The sequence below is a fragment of the Sparus aurata genome, chromosome 10 (genome assembly GCF_900880675.1).
Source record: "Sparus aurata chromosome 10, fSpaAur1.1, whole genome shotgun sequence".
Lineage (NCBI taxonomy): Eukaryota > Metazoa > Chordata > Actinopteri > Spariformes > Sparidae > Sparus > Sparus aurata.
Genome location: NC_044196.1, coordinates 17943977 through 17961393, shown reverse-complemented (window position 1 = coordinate 17961393; position 17417 = coordinate 17943977). Strand labels below are relative to the sequence as shown.

The window sequence follows — 17417 nt, the reverse complement described above, 5'->3', positions numbered from 1 at the left end:
TTTGGGCTTATTCATTATGGTTTATATTTTAGTGAGTGCAAACCAGTTTGCCTTAAGTAAGCCATTAAACAGTTGCCAGGTTGATTATTTACATTGAGACCATGCCCACACCAGACTGGAGAGTGTACTTAGTTTGTCACAAGACGCTGTGAAGTTATAAATTAGAGTTTTATTAATCAACTGAAACAAATGAGACGCAGCATAAAACAGGCACCACAGTCGATTAACTGCAATTATGCAACATTCACGTCACCGCACAGATAAGGTTTTGCATGTTTTCTTTTTTACAAGTATTAAAACATTTATTACCGTCCAGGGCCAACTGACATTTCACATCTACAGCGCACGTCTACACAGGCGTTTCATTATTCCACACTTGATGCGCCTGTTCACGCAGGTCTTATTACACTTGTTACGATTCTTAGATGCAAACTCTCGGCTCGGCTCCACCTGAGTGTGAACCTGAGCAGAAGCGTAATTAGTCAGGACAGAAGCGCCTGTGTGGGAGTGCACGACATTTAAAACCTAGAACCTGTCATGTACTAGGTCTGCTGTTAGTTACACAAATGTAACTGTGTAGGAATTAACTGTGCAAGTTCTATAAAACTTCTATAAATGAACGGCACAAAAGCCCTGTTTTGTGATAACGTTAATGATCCATTAGCCTAGTAAAAATCATCTTTCCGAATCTTGTGCTCATGGCAAATTATAAAAAATCATGACTTGCGCTCACCAGAGCAGCTGATTCCCCCATTAGTGCAAGAATAAATCTCTTCCGCTTGATCATTCAACGATCTGTACTACAGTAAGCAGCGAGGCAGATACAGTCAGTCTGACAATCTTCCGTCCGAACAGGAGGAGATTTGGCAATGGCTGTTTGCTCGTGAGGTTTTATTTGGCTCCGGGGTCCCTCCAGCCTCCGAACGTCTTCTCCAGGTAGAGAGCCACCTCAAGGGTCAGGTGGTCCTGCAGCTTCCCGGCACCGACCTGTACACCCAGGGGCAGACCTTCCTCACCCAGACCCAGCGGGCACTGAGTGACCGGCAGCCCGAGGATGTTGATTATACCTGGGAATAGAGAGGAAGGGATAAAAGGAAAAACAACTTAGACTGGAGCATTTTCAGATAATTTTACAATTGTTTTTTAACTGGAATTGTCACGTGTTCGATCATTTAGACTATTCTGGACGACCGTTTTCAGTTCAGGTCACACAAAATTCATAGCCAGGCATCATGTGAGATGTTAGTTTCAATAACATCAGATGTTAACCTCCAGAATTCACTTGACATTGCCAAAAAACTTAATAATTGCAGTCACAGGATGTAAACTTCCATTCTCCCTCTTAAATCTGGAAAAACCTCAACTCGAGTTGCAGCTTGTAGAAGAAACTGAAAGACTTCCACTACAGAGACTGAGCTGTGATGTGTTAGCTGTGTCACTCGAGGTCAGACTAACCTGTGTAGGCGAAGTCAAACGGTCTGAAGAGCGGGTGGTGGTGTTTGGGAGCTACTCTGGGGTGGGAAGGGTAAAGAAAAACCCCGTCGGTGCCCAGCAGCTCCTCCATCGCCTTCTGCAGCTTCTCCTTCTGCTGGATGATGAAGGCTGAGGGTCTGGACGGGCGGCTCATCTCAACCAGCGCCAGACCTGAAGATGTCACACACACACATCTGGTTCAGTTCACGTGAATTTGTGCAGTCACAGCTTTTACCAAAATGAAACAATACGTTTTTTTTTTTTCAGGAGCTCACACATTTATTTTCCTGCTTATTATTCATACAGTTATACCATATGAAGCTGCCATTTACACAATTTATCAATGTGATTATTCATTTCATAATGTCGTTTGTCTTCATCTGAAATTGAACATTTTGGGCTTCCATAGATGGTCGCTTTATTGGCACGCCTCAAAACAAAATATGTAAGAACACTAAAACAGTAAAACTTAATAAATTAACAGCAGTTTAAAAGGATGGTAGTTAATGTTGTTTTCTCATCTTACCGATGGCGGGCGTCGTATGCTCTGTTCGTCTCAACATCCACTTCAGCAGCTCCCACAGAGGCCACGCGGGTCGTCCTGGTTCCCCCATCAGCTCCGCAAATGGCTGAGGAGCCTGTGGGAAGGAAACATTTTCAGTCAATTTTCATCTCGAAGGCCACATTAAGTACACCCAGTGGGTGTAATATACTTAAGGTGCCACACTGCTGTGCTGTCCCCTGTCCAACAACACGCAGTTGCCCCTGAAATACCTTAAAACAGCGAATTAACAAAAAACACATGCTTACTTCATGACATTTTCTAGTAGATTTGATACCTGAAGTGTTGTATTCAAAATGCACTCAGGTAGAGTCAAAAATAACTAGAGAGGTATCACTTTCTACATGTACTGAACTTACTGTTGATCCTCGCTAAGCATACAGTATTTTTTAGAGTGAGACACCACTCTATGTTAACATACTGCATGTTCAGATGTTCAATTAAATCCATATTTGAAGTCGATTACTTCATCCCAGGAAACTATGACTGAGTAATGGCATAGCAGAAATAACTTCCGAGACTGACCAAAGTGTGTGTTTGTATGTGTGTGTGTGCGTGTGCGTGTGCGTGTGCGTCCTGGTAGCTAAACGGATTAGAGAAACATTTCTGGGCAGCAGCAGACTACAATAGGTGCAGTGACTGAGACTGGGCCTGCTTTCTGTCACTGTGAAACATTATCTAACAGGGAAACTGATAAAACCACGCTTTGGCCTTTGTCCAGCAACCCCTCTGTGTATTCAGGGACAGGGACCGCTCAGAATCAGGTTACAGGAGGACCTACTTTGCCCTCCTTGTCGGGGAGTCCCATATAGGTGTCCCAGATCTGGAAGCTGTAGTGGAGCTCGGGGAAATGCACTTCTTGGACTTTCACTCCAAGGTCTTCCTCCAGACGCTGCACCACCTGGAGAACATCACATGATTTGAATTTTTTTATTTAAATCTTCTCATCCCTTTGCACCTTTCGAACACTCAAAGGCAGTCTCTCAAGGGATGTACTCAACACACCTTCCTCTGAATCTCTATGAGCTCTTTGCTGACGGGGTACGTCATCGGAGAGCCGCCATCGTGGGGGATGGTGAAGAACCGCAGCTTCTTTAAGTCGACCTTCGTGTTTAAGGACAACCTGTGAACACGTGTGTGAGCAAAAGTTAGTTTCCGTGTCTGTGAAATGTCTATGAATGTCTGCGGACACTGGCAGAGCTCTTACATGTGAGCGTTGGGGCCCGCCATGATCTTGAGCATGGGCAGCAGGTCCTCGGCGTAGCGACACATGGGACCACTGCTGACGTACTCCCCGTGTCTGCCAGAGCAAGGAGGGTACTGGTTCTCACAGGACACGACACCTGCAAAAACATTTAATTCTGCTATATGAATGTGTTCTTCAAACCTGAGATGACGGCTCAAAAAACGTTTTATCAAACACAAACACATCCAAGCTGTGTTTCTGTCCAATTTTCACACTCTAGACGCTTTATTTTTTGGTCAATATTAACTCCCGAGGAAATAAATGTTGCCCTGAAGGACAGTACACATTAATATACATTAAATATTATGTTTTCTCTTACCGGGAGTGGTTTTATGTCCAAAAACCCCGTTGAAGAAACAGGGCATACGGATGCTGCCGCCGATGTCCGAGCCCACGCCGATGACTGCGCCCGCTCCTCCCAGTATGCTTCCCTCACCGCCTGAGGCCGGCGGAGGACAGAGGAGGTAAACACAGAGAGAGAGAGAAGAGAGAGAAGTCGGTGGATGTGGCAGGTCTGCATTATTTACAGTTTTGTATAATTGAAGACATCAGCTGAGAGCTATCGTCCGTGTAGCACTGAACACACTTTCCGGATGCTCTTCCTTGATCTTTTTCTTACACTACAGCACTTACAAATGTTTTTTAAAAGGTGCTGTACAAATAATGTTTATCATAAAAAGTTCCATCCACAGTTTAACTCAAGACTCTAGAAGTCATGTACGTAAATAAAGCATCCATTTAACTTGTCAGACTGAGTTGAATTGGGCCTGTGACGTTTCCATTTATTGCCGTTTACAGCAGCCGATAGAGAGTGTGGAACAGATGTGGAGGCTGCACGAGGCCTCAGTCAGAAGGTTTACTGTGCATTGGGAGGCTGCTGGTTAGCAATAACGCTAGCTAGCATGTAACTTTGCAATAAGCAACGAGTAAAGCCATCTGCCCATTGTTGACACAGAGCAGCTGCGGGACATCACCTCAAATCAAAACAAAATCAAATCAAAACAAAATCAAATCAAAACAAAATCAAATCAAAACAAAATCTAATCAAAACAAAATCAAATCAAAACAAAATCTAATCAAAACAAAATCTAATCAAAACTAAGCAAAATCAAAACAAAACTAAATCAAATCAAATCAAATATGACTTAGTTTCACCCAAGTCAGTGTATATTCATGTGTTTTATAACATTTTCTTGCACGTTTTCTTCCACACAATCAAATGATCTACACTGCAGCAGTCTGATTAGAGAGTTTGGATGTGTTTCAATTTCAAACTTGTGGTCTTCAGCCCCAGCTGGCGCTGACACATAATTTGAGGCACTTTAACAGACTTTACAACTTCACAGCTTTTATCACATTTGCAATAGAAGCTGCCTTTCCCTTTAAGAGTTCCCCTCAAAGGAACCGGAGCCAGAGCCTCTGTGTTCGTGTGTCTGCAAATGTAATATGATTATCAGGCAAAACCAGGGCGCTGCTTTCCTGGAGACAAAGACATCAACTCCGACAATAAGCTGCTCTGAATAAATGCTGCTTGGCAACAACATCTGACTCAAGTCCAACCTTCAACCCGTCAAACAGATGCTGACCTGAGCTCCCTCCCGGTATCCTCTCCAGGTCGTACGGGTTGTTGGTGACGCCGTAGAGGTGGTTGTGGGACTCTAACCACATACACAGCTCGCTGGTGTTGGTGACGCCCAGCGGGATGGCGCCTGCTCTCTTCAGCAGGGCCACCGGTGGAGCGTCGACAGTGGATACGACTCCTCGCCTGGAGATCACACCTGTGGTGAACGGCATGCCTGCAAGAGGGAAAAACGTTGAACGACGCATGAAATAAACTCAATCCTGAAGACAGACAAAACAAATTTCAGCTTCGAAATTTTCATCATGTGGCAATCGAGGGAGTCTAAACACCTCCACTAATCGGGAACTGGGTGTGGGTGGATCTATGTTCCTAGGATCAGATGTTGGCTCAAACGCTGGACGTTTGATGTGTGTGGTGGCTGGTTTCATGTGACTGACAGGAGATTAGATTTCTGGGGTTTACCCTGGAGGGCGTAGGACTCTTTGACCGAGAGTGGGACTCCCAGTAAAGGCAGTCGGTCCTCCAGCACCTCCTCTCCACCGGTCTCCTCCTCGATGAGCTTGTCGACCTGGGCCGCCTCCTGGAGGGCAGCGTCGAACCTGGACGGAGGAAGAAAAATTGATTTGACCCAATTCTGATTTAATCCTGATTAAAAAGGCTTCATGAATTGGCTGCAGCTAACTCAAAAAACCCAATACATCATAAAATGTCTTCATCTGTCCCACCAACAGTCCAAAACCAAGAAATATTCAGTTTACTATCAAGCATGACAAAGATTCCTCACATTTTGAGCGAGCTCTTGCTTAATCGTCGCAGCTCCGGAGCACAATAAAAATAAAAAGATAAATGTAAAAGTATCAGAGGATGAGGGTCTTTCTTGCCTGTCTTTTATGACAGCGTTCAGAAGAGGGTTGACCTCCTGGATCCTGTCAATGTAAGCCTGCACCACCTCCACACTGGACACCTGAGAAACCAGAAACACCACCGTTAAACTGTATAAACATGTACTAGGATTAGTAACATACACACACACACACACACACACACTCAGATGAGAATAACAGGTAAAACAATTCAGACCTGCAGATTAAGTGTTAAACAGGTGTGGCCTAAAAACTGGAGACGGAAAAAAATGACAGTTCATAAATCACCTTGTTAATAATTGTGGTTGTAATATGTGAGTAAAAGTGTCCCCGGAGACATCCTTAGAAGGTTTTCTATCTTACAAGTCTATGTAATCCTGGATTTCAAAAGCAAATGGCGTTTATGAAACACGTTGACGGGAGATTAATATTTTGTGAAAGTACCAGGAGTCATCCTGGTAATATTGTCTAGAACAGATAATAAAATAATCAACACCCAAAAAGCTTACAGACAAAACACTTGCAAAAGAAGTCCACCAGGGAGCAACTCCAACCATAACATCTGGGAAATTGACTTATTTTACAGAAGTCATCTTATATGACATTGTAGTCATACAACAAATGATTGTGGGGTAGCTCTTAGAGACCAGCAGCAATAAAAAGAAACTAGACAAGTGAAAAACCCTATAAATAAAACCAGGTAACATCCTCTATTCACAGTATGCTACCTACAGTCATGTTATCATAGGGTGCTGCACCTTATGAGCCTAGTATAACCATATAATGGTAGTGAAAACTGTACTGTCTCAAAACACTGTTATTAATTGAATATTATTGCATGGCTAAGAAGCACAGGTGTGTGTGTATATCCCACAGGTGCTATTGTCTCGTTTGTCAGGTTTGTACATTTAACCTGCAGGGAACAGACCCGCAGAGAGTGGAACTAGCTCTGGCTGTAATGAGGATTTGTTGTTGAAAAAACAAGCTACAAGTACAACAAAACTACGTTAAAAACAAGAAGGATTTAAAGACAAACAGCTTACTGCTTATATAACTTAAATGATGTAAAGAAGCTATAGCCTAAACTAGTTTATACGGAAGTGCTTATTCATTCGGCTTGATTTAAATACGTCAAAGCTCCTCCGTCCAGCCGTAGTCGTCTCTCGCTTTTGCCGGGTACACACCTCTTTGCGCCGGATCTTCTTAGCGAGCTGCGTCGCTGAGAGCAGCAGCAGCGGGTCGACGACGGGCGGCAGCTTCTTCCCGGACACGCCGGCCCTCAGCGGGGAGCAGAGCCGAAAGAGGGCGAAGAGGACTCCAATGAACGCCTTGAAGAGCCATACCTGAACCTTTTCCAGACGGCTCAGGGCCATGGCGACACCGCGGGGAATGGACGGAGGGTCAACGGTTAGTCGGCCGTGGTCCCGCCGAGTCTACTGCCGGCTGAGCGTCATACAGCGGCTGCACTTCTGTGACTGCGCGTTCCTTTCTGCTCCATGACAGCATGAAGCTCTGGTGAGTGAGCGACAGAACCGGAAGACTGGTGGGTCACCTTCAAAATAAAACCATGAACCAGCAACATCCTAGATTATGAATAGTCACTGCCTGTGCTGCAAAGTAACTGAGTACATTTACTTAAGTACTGAAATGAGTACAATTTGGGAGTACTTCCAGTGTATGCTATTATTGCTCCAATGTTATAGTTTTTGTTCCACTAAATTGATTTCAAACGTTGGTTACTCGTTACTTAAAGGTCAAGATTGTACATGTTTTAAGATTATAAAATACCAGTGTTGTAAATGTACCCAAAAATCGCACTCAAGTAAAAGCTAAGCCATCATGTTAAGGCATGACTTTGGTAAAAGAAAAGTCGCCTGTACGTACGAACAGTAAATTATTTATCAGATATTTTAAGTAAAGGTTTTAAAGTATCTTATGTTAATGTACACAAAAGTGTAGGTAAAAGTAAAATATACGTATATTTACAAGTATACGCACTGTCTAGTGGTTCGACTAATTATCAGACCTGATATTCAGTATTTTACTGCTTTTTTTGTTTGTTTGTTTGTTATCAGATTGCTGATTAAATACATTTATTTAAAAATGCACAACTTTGGCTTTGATGCAGCATGCAGTCTGCAAAGTAACTAAAGTAATGTACAAGTACCCAACCCAAATACAGTACTTGAGTAAATGCACCTAGTTACTTTACATCACTGCTAACAAATGTGTGATAGTTAGAATAACATGCCATGTAGTTCGCTTGTTGCTTTTGGAGCAGTTGCCCTCTTCAAATAGTCAAAATTGCAATTGGAGGAATCTAAAAGCAACTTTTAAAAACTGAGATCAACATCCTCTTGCTATTTTTCTCTTGAGCTGTCCACTACATGCCATGGTCTTCGTGGATGATGACTCTCTGCTGTCATCAGCTAACCAGAAACTCGTGGATTCAGTGAGAGATCAACAAAAACTGAGCAAAATCCAGCCCCCTCCACCCACCGAAGGAGACCATGAGATGGCTTGAAAGATCCTTTAAAAAGCTGCTAAGCAGACATTGAGTTCCGAGTCAAGATAAGAAATAGCGTTCCGGCTAAATCCCAAATTAGTATGACTTGACTAGATAGGTAATTTTATTTTGAAAACTGTGACCGGAACACATTCAAAATATTCTGACCGCTTTGACGCTGACCTCTGGCAGCCTCCAGGGTAATTTAAAGTTTAACCTGACAACTGCTCGTAAATGAGATGCGATTGCTTTGTGCCAAACCGGTATTTGAATAGGACATTTGGAGATAATGTTAAAACCACTCGCAAGTTAGAAGAGTCTTTAGTCTTCACACAGGGCACACCTGAGCATATAGGCACTGCAAACACAGCCTCTACAATAGACTTTTAACCATTTATACACACTGCTTTTTTAGATTTTGCATTTAAAAGACAGAAATTGCTTTATAAAAGAATTAGATATGGGAAGCATCCACATATGAGGTTTGAAAGTCTATATAACAAGTTAATGACTATGTTCTTATGATTAGTGAGCAGAATAATCATAGTGCAGTATATGTTTATGGTAACACTTTATGATAAGCATCAGCAATAAATGTCGGTTTATAGTTCATGTATTATTTTCACTGTTGATAAACAATGAGATGCTTTTAAAGTTGCAACTGATGTTTACAATACTCTGTAAATGGTTATTACATGCTGTGTAGTTCATCTGTAAGGGTTATTTGGATTGCCATTATAAAGTTGCAACTGATATTTATGAACCTTTTAGTTTAGAAAGCTCTTCGTTGTGACGTCTGATGGTAAACTATGGCACATCCTCACCCCTCTGTACATAACAGTGTGCTGCTTTGCATGAGTTTTTGAGACAGGAAGTAAAAAAAAGACAACCTGCTGATGTATGACTAGTAAATGTAAGTACTTCAAATGTGTGCAGTACTTGAGTAAATTCACTTAATTGCATTCATCCACTGCAAGGGATTCCTTACTGACTGTGAGCAGCAGAGGGCAGCATTGTTGAAGAGTTAAACATGTCACTGAACATGCAGAGCACGTAGCACAGAGGGGGAAAAAACACTGCCTCTGCAATGCAGGTCAGTGGGTTAGTGGAGAATCCATACTGTCTGTGTGTTACAGGCGGCTCTTCCTGCACCACCAACACGGTCATCACACCGTGCAGTGAATTATGTTGTTTCACTGTGAATGAATTTAATTGAACACAGCCCTCGATCACATTCTCCATGTTAGTGCATGCTTCATCTCTCTCATTCCTGTGAGACCAAAATAAATGATGACCAATCTTGGTTAAGATACCTAAATACAAAACCTGAACCTACAAACCTTTTACTTTACTTGACACTTAAATTGAATGTTATTTCTGACTTCTGTTTTTCTATATTTTTGTAACAAACACTTACGTATCTTACAGTCATTGGTACTAGATTTGTTTCATGGATGCAATAGATACATATAGTTATAATGAAACCATATACTGTATTTTTTAGGTTAAACCGCCATCTACAAATGCATCTTAATACTATATGTAAATGATTTCTCCTGTGTCCTAATACAGCCTTTGATGAGATGTTAGGATTGTAAGTCACGCTTCATTTTCACAAACATTTCAGAAAACACAATATTTCCCCCCAAAAATCGATTAAATTCTGTGTTTTTTTTAAGTTTTGTTGTGTTTTGACCCTCAGGGCCACCACACATTTACAACATGCTGTATACATAACAATGCATTGTGAGCTATAATATATAGTAATAAAACAATCTCACATAACAAATACTAAAGTACACTATGTTAGTCGTACTACCATCTACATCTACATACTATATGTAGAGTCAAGTGATTAATATGTCACTTGATGTATTTTAAAGAGCAGCTTGATTGCATTTATATGTTAAATGATGGCTCTGGTACCTTTTATTTAGATGAAAATGCCACTTCATGAGGGTTTAACTAATGAGAGGGGCGTTTTCGCATTCATCATTCGAGTTGAAAACATCATATTAGGGCTCGACTGCGTGCATAAGAGAAATGTGAAATCAATAAGACCAACAGAATGGCAGCAACACCCTGCTGAGCGATTTATTGATCCTGTTATTTCAGGAGGGACCTCGTTTCACAGTCAGTTTTGGGATAACGAGATGTCACTCAGAGGCAGGAAATTTTAGTTTGCTTTAAGTACTGTCAACTGGAGGAAGTGGATGTTTGGCACACTTTAAAAATGCTGCAACCTCTCGCACACAGGCGTTGACCTGCAATCTGTAAACCCATTAACACGCAGCTGAGAGGCAATAAGTTATCTTTGGCCAATAAACTGCATTTTCTGGTGACAGAATTAAATGACAGATGCTGAACTGAGAGATAAGTATTACTCAGAGGAGGTGCGCCCAGTCCAAAAACCACAAACATATCCAAATCTCAATGGAGGGGAGAAAAACAGATCATTCTTCACCTGTAAGGTGAAACCTGAGGCCCAGAAAACTACCGGGCATGTAGAGACAAGAGGCAAAACCAGGGGAAACGCACGACTGACGGCGTTTGTATCCCTGTCTGCAATGAAGCTGCAGGAGAAGTGCTTCTGTTGTCTGGGAAAGTGCATCAAGTAAATGTGGTTAACCGTCTATTATTTAGAGATTATGGAGTGTCTTGACCGTGTGCTGTTATGGGAACTGTGAAGCCTTTGTGAATGTGGGCCTTCGGGGTAAAATGATCCGGGGTCAGTGAACAACGGAGGACGGCCTCAGGCACGTTTGTATTGATTTCCATCTTCTTTCCTGTCTCTGTTGTCACGGGTCTGACGCCACAAGCCATCTACCTACAGCTCATTATTTTGACTCTGGCAACGTAGGAAAAACTCTCCCCTGGTAACACTCACACCCAAATGGGTCACATACAGCATTATCCATTCAATTATCCTAATGAGATGACAGACAACAAACCCTTCTGTCTAGTTCAAGTCATCTCTGAGTGGGCGGTAATTTACTTTACTATTCCCTTTGGATGCAGCGGCACTTCACTCTGATCCACTTTCCAGCACCTCCACGCCACCCCGGAGACCAATTCAGGCTGATGTGTCCACCCCTTTGGGTTGTAAAGCCCACTGTGTGTCGGTTTGTGTGACTAAGTGGCCATTTTCATTAGTTAAAATAAGAAGTACTTAGTGTTTTACCCAGATTGTTCCTCACAAGGTTGAAAAGCAAGAGAAACATTGTGTTGATTTTCCACTAAAAACACAATTAATTAACTTCTTTCTAGGTTGTTTAGCTGCTTAGTGACGAAAGGTCAGCTACTGTGCTCACAGTACAAAGATTTTCTAAAAGTAAAAATCACTAAAAAATAACTGATGACAATGTGCAAAATGTGGAAAGAAACAAAATGTCTTGGCAGTTTTTTATGCAATGTTTTATGTGACCTGCTGCTGCTTCAGGCATATGTGTTTTCATGTCTGGAGGTCATTAAAATAACATTCTGATCCAAACAAATGAAACAACATGCAGCCTTCTGTGTTGTGTGACCCTTTTTGTTGTTTTGTATGGAAGCCTATTTACATCAATGTGATAAAAAAAAAGATCATACAAATAATAATATAAAATAATAATATAGAATAATGATAATGACAAACTTTCTCCAAAAAAATGAAAGACTTTCTCAACACATTGAGTTGATATCACAAAATAATGACGTAGTATCCTGAAATAATGATGTGGTATCGCAAAATAATTATGTAGTATCCCAAAATAATGACATAGTATTGCAATATAATGACTTAGTATCCAAAAATAATGATGTAGTACCCCATAATGATGAAGAAGTATCCCAAAATAATGATGTAGTACCCCATAATGATGAAGTAGTATCCCAAAATAATGATGTAGTACCCCATAATGATGAAGTAGTATCCCAAAATAATGATGTAGTGTCACAAAATAATGATGTAGTGTCGCAATATAATGACTTAGTATACCAAAATAATGATGTATTTTTGCAATATAATGACTTAGTATCCCAAAAAACTGATGTAGTATCCCAAAATAATGATGTGATATCCCAAAATAATGACGTATATCCCAAAATAATGACGTAGTATCCCAAAATAATGATGTAGTATCCTGAAATAATGATGTGGTACCCCATAATGATGAAGTAGTATCCCAAAATAATGATGTAGTACCCCATAATGATGAAGTAGTATCCCAAAATAATGATGTAGTACCCCATAATGATGAAGTAGTATCCCAAAATAATGATGTAGTACCCCATAATGATGAAGTAGTATCCCAAAATAATGATGTAGTGTCACAAAATAATGATGTAGTGTCGCAATATAATGACTTAGTATACCAAAATAATGATGTATTTTTGCAATATAATGACTTAGTATCCCAAAAAACTGATGTAGTATCCCAAAATAATGATGTGATATCCCAAAATAATGACGTATATCCCAAAATAATGACGTAGTATCCCAAAATAATGATGTAGTATCCTGAAATAATGATGTGGTATCGCAAAATAATTACGTAGTATCCCAAAATAATGACATAGTATTGCAATATAATTACTTAGTATCCCAAAATAATGACGTAGTATCCTGAAATAATGATGTGGTATCGCAAAATAATGATGTAGTGTCCCAGAATAATGACATAGTATTGCAATATAATGACTTAGTATCCCAAAATAATGATGTAGTGTCACAAAATAATGATGTAGTATCCCCAAATAAAGATGGAGAATTCCAAAATAATGTTCTTCTTAAAATAATTACTAATTATCTTCAGATATATCTTTATTCACTTTTCTGGTTGGACATACACTTTCGTTGTTTCTTTGAGGCCCATGAAAATCTTTCTCACTTCTGTATTTGAAGTGGAAACGTGGTTTTCTTTTGTCAACAAGAAATTTCCACTTCCCGTTAGCTGTGAAAGTGACACTTTGACCTCTGGATCGTCTGTTTTTGAGTCAAATTATGGCTCAAATGACAATCAGACAAACTTAAAACACCAAAAATGAAATTGAGTTTCTTTTACTAGTTGTAATTAAACCACCTGTGATGTGATATTGCTAGAAATATTGTTCATGAACAATGGTTCCCTGCAGCGCGAGGAAAGAGCTTTAAGTCATTCTGCGCCCTCAAACTGGAATATGGGGCAGAATGTTTTTAAAAATCCATGATCTGATTGATTTCAACGCTTTTAAATCCATTTGGACAGACCTGAAGACAGAACTGTTGGGGTGTCATTGCTCTAACTAACTAATATGTTGAAAACATGGCTTGTACCTTGTTCTGTGAGATGTTATGGTGATATTGTTTTAGGATTTGTTTGCTTTTGCTTTGTATCTATTTCTAATCACTTGTTTTATTTTGTGCTGACGTCTGTCTTGGAAAGGGGATTTTTAATGTCAGTCCTGGTCAAACAAAGGGGGAAAAAAGCATATTTATTAATTTATGAAATGTTAGGAGTGAAAATATTTCCTTCACTCTATTGGATTGTAATTCCAAATATTGAAAACATGTCTAAAAGCTTGGTCTGCTGTAATTACTGATTATTGGGGCCTATTTTGTCCATATTTGTAAAGAAGCATATGCTCTATTATAAATTATTTATATCCTGTGTGTTTTTATACATGTGGTTCCCCCCGTTAGCTGCACCACCATCTCCACTTGTGTATTTGTTCGCAGTACTCTTTCATCCAGCGCGGGAGGAGGGGTAGTTTGAAGAGGGAGGTGGCGGGGGGGGCACCCCTCTGCTCCTCCTTTGGGGACAGGCGTGTGGACACATGAAACAGCTGGTGTGCTCCAAAAACCAATTATAGAGGCCCCTGGCCCCCCGCCTGGCTGTATGTAAGGCCAGGCAGGGGAGAGCGTGATCGTTAGTGCCCACAGATGAGCCTTAACGAGGGGCCACCACCGGGATGGTCAGATGGGGGACACAGCAGGCTCAGGATATAGATTTGTCCTCTCCAGACCTGGATGTATAGGTGGAAATTGGAATTTTAGATGCAGGAGAGGTTTGTATTTGATGTTTTATTTACATCACACAGTGCATTGGGAGCAAGGGTCCTGACCAGAGTGCCTGCACAGATTTTTGGGGGGGGGGGGGGGGCCTCAGGTTGAGATTCAGTCAAATGCAATCGAAATTCTTAGCTTTTCGATATACCCGGGTATTTTTGTTTTGGATTATAAACAAATATATGAATCAAGGGAGACAGGCTTCATGATTTACTATGTGAGCTTCCTTTCGATCACCGTGCCTGAAAGCTTCTGGCTCAGTTCCAGTCCTACGTTTACTCCTGTTCTCTGCAGGGATTGATCCATCCTGTAAAGGGACTCTGAGCAGATCAGGTGTTGGATGCAGCCGGAGTGTGTTATTGATTCCCTTCCTACTGGCTGTTGTTAAAACTTTCCAGCAGGGGATCTGAATGAGAGGCGCGCGAGCCAGCCTCATTAAAATACTCGTCCCTCTTGAGACCATCAGAAAAATTGACTCATATTGATTCAAGCGCAGCGAGTAGTCTCACTATAATGGGGGAAAAAGAGGTGGGAAGTTTTTACAGTTAAGATGATACTCTTCTGTTGTCCTGGCTTAAATAAAAAGTGATCTCTTCTGTGGTTAGAAGATAAATACAGGAGTGTTGAACTCATTTATTGATTTGGGTCTAATAATGTGAATTGGTTATTGGTTCAATGTATTGACTTAACAGTTAGTCCATCATTGTCCCTGGAGTTTTGACCATCAATTACACATTCATCAAGATGAAGACAGGCATTCAGTTTATCATACCGATTTAACTTTGCACGTCTATAACACTGTTGGACAAAGGGATAGAAATCGACACAGCAGAACCAGAGATGTTGTCTTTTATTCCACACATTGCTTTTTTCTTCTCGAAACCTGGTGTCTACATTACCAATAAGGCAAATCTGTGTGGTTACCTAATATTTCCAATAATAGATAAATACGTTATTTAACAACATTTCATGACCTTTATTTTTACGGTCAATTTCATTGAGACATGTGGTCTCATTAGAGTCCCGGTTGAGATAACATCAAAACAACACAAAGTTACAGAAAAACAAGAAAATTCAAAGGAGACAAAACAGACCACAATCATAAAGTCATGTTTTATTTAAGGTGATATATAATTCTAAAGTGGTTGCGAGATTTTAGATACAGTAAAAAAAAAGCAAACCTTCTTGGGTCTCCTCATTCTATGAAAGGTAATTTAAAATCACCCAGGGGAATTAAACAAGGCTAAGAGCCTGAAGCCGTGCTAACAGCTCGCTGAGGCTGCCCCCAGCTTTGTCACCATCTCAGTTTAGCCCCATTTACTTATTAGCATTAAACACAAAGTACAGCTAAGGCTGATGGGAATGTTACATTTGCTGGAATCCTGTCATAAACCAAACTACTGCTTACCTGATGATGGCGCTAGACGAAAAGTGAAAGGAATCGCCAAGGTCATTATTATTCATTGTAAACATAAACCCAAATGCTAATTCGCCCAATAATTGTTGTGCTACTTCACTAAAAGCCAAAAGTGATGAGTTGCTAGTAGAGCTAAAGTCATGTGATCACCAAAGTATTCATCTTCCTGGAATCATGAATGGTTTTCTTTTCTCCTTTATAAGAATAAAGTGAATATTTGGGGATATTGGACAAAACGAGACATTTGAGGACGCCATTTTGGGCTTTGAGAGACAACGTTTTCTCCAAAATTCATGCATCATATAGACACATCATTTCAGATGCAAAATCAATTAATCAAAAAATAAAACACAAATGAAGGTATCCACATTCTTTATGGGAACACCATCTAGTAGCCATTGCTCAGCCTTTGCCTTGAAGTTGAGATGGTTTGGATAGTTTGCCACCTCGTTCGCTCGTCACACGGATAGTTCAGTCAACAAAAAGTCATTGGAGGAGAATCTCTGCCCAGGAACATGAAGCCGCAGGGTCAAGATAATCCCCTGTCACACACCTACACACACACACACACACATGCATGAATGCTTGCACATAATCCCCACACACACGCTCACTGAGGCCCAAAACAACTATAACAGTCAGTGTGATGAATAAGTGATCAGCAGCACTAAATAATAAATAGTACACATTGTGATCAGCAATGACGGTGCGACTTTAGTATTTTTCCTCTGGCTTTTACAGAGACAATCAATTAATAAATAATGCAGAGCGAGACCACGGATCTGCTCAGCGGCTCGGAGAAGAGAATCACACACCTCCGGCCGAATGTGTGAACGGTGCGTCGGTATGTGGCGGCGAGGTGCGAGATGGCTCCTCGCTGTAGGACACACTGTTTTATGGCTCGTTGGCGTCCAAGCAACCTTTGGGTATCCCACACAGTGTTCACAATCAGCTGCGAATATCCAGGTTTGAGTCAATACCATCTTCCATCTCTTTTATTCTGACACACTTAATGTCTCTCGTTATGTCTCTCCAGTGGAAACTGCTCTATACATAAATATGAGTAATTCTGCAGTCATTAAAATAAAGGCTTGATTCTAACTCTACTGCGAGTGTATGTGTTAAATATTTTAGGATGTGAAATGCAGAAAAGGGCCAATTTGGACTCATTCCAGCAAAACACATCCCAACTGGACTTGGCATGTTATCCCAATACTCATACATTTGTTATAGAGAGTAACTAAGTACATTTACTCAAGAACTGTACTTAAGTAACATTTCTAGGTACTTGTACTGCACTTCAGCATTTCCATTCTCTGCCACTTTATACTTCCAATAGACTACATTTTGGAGGGCAAACATTGTTCTTTGATAAATTGGATGCAATCATCTCAGACACAATCTCTCAGATGCAAATATCAATGAATCACAGAGTAAAACCCAGAATAAAAGAATGGGCATACTATCTGCCAATCTTTGCTCAGCCTTTGCCAGGAGGTGAGGATGGTTTGGATGGTTTGCCACCTTCCCACTGATCCTATAAGCAAAAATAAAATAAAGCCTCTTCGGGTTTTCTGTGACAGTTTTCTGCGTGAACACGGGTTTGTGATTGGCGCAGACACACGCCTAGGTGAGAGCTGAGCCAGTTTCCAAGCGCCCCCACAGGTGCGTTTTTTTTGTTTTTTTTTCTTTTTGCGGGGATCACGTGTGGACCCGCCCCGCCTCGCCGCCTCCAATAAAGCA

The 17417-nt window shown here is 40.9% G+C and overlaps 1 protein-coding gene across 1 annotated transcript; it reads right to left on the bottom strand.

The window, feature by feature from the left end:
• Positions 1-149: 149 nt before the first annotated feature.
• Positions 150-7258, bottom strand: faah2b (fatty acid amide hydrolase 2b). Its single transcript, XM_030430934.1, has 11 exons — positions 6911-7258; positions 5745-5827; positions 5326-5462; positions 4868-5077; positions 3601-3720; positions 3243-3378; positions 3041-3158; positions 2817-2936; positions 2000-2111; positions 1456-1644; positions 150-1067 (listed from the first exon to the last, which is right to left on the bottom strand). Exons 1-11 carry the CDS (start codon positions 7097-7099, stop codon positions 892-894), a joined length of 1590 nt encoding a protein of 529 aa, XP_030286794.1. The 5' UTR covers positions 7100-7258; the 3' UTR covers positions 150-891.
• Between the last annotated feature and the right edge of the window lie 10159 nt (positions 7259-17417).

Excerpts from the sequence above, each read along its gene's own strand:
- faah2b (XM_030430934.1), bottom strand. The coding sequence starts at position 7,099 with ATGGCCCTGAGCCGTCTGGAAAAGGTTCAGGTATGGCTCTTCAAGGCG. Across the intron at positions 3,379-3,600 it reads TGGACATAAAACCACTCCCG|GTGTCGTGTCCTGTGAGAAC; the intron begins GTAAGAGAAAAC and ends ATGTTTTTGCAG. Across the intron at positions 3,159-3,242 it reads GCGGGCCCCAACGCTCACAT|GTTGTCCTTAAACACGAAGG; the intron begins GTAAGAGCTCTG and ends ACGTGTTCACAG.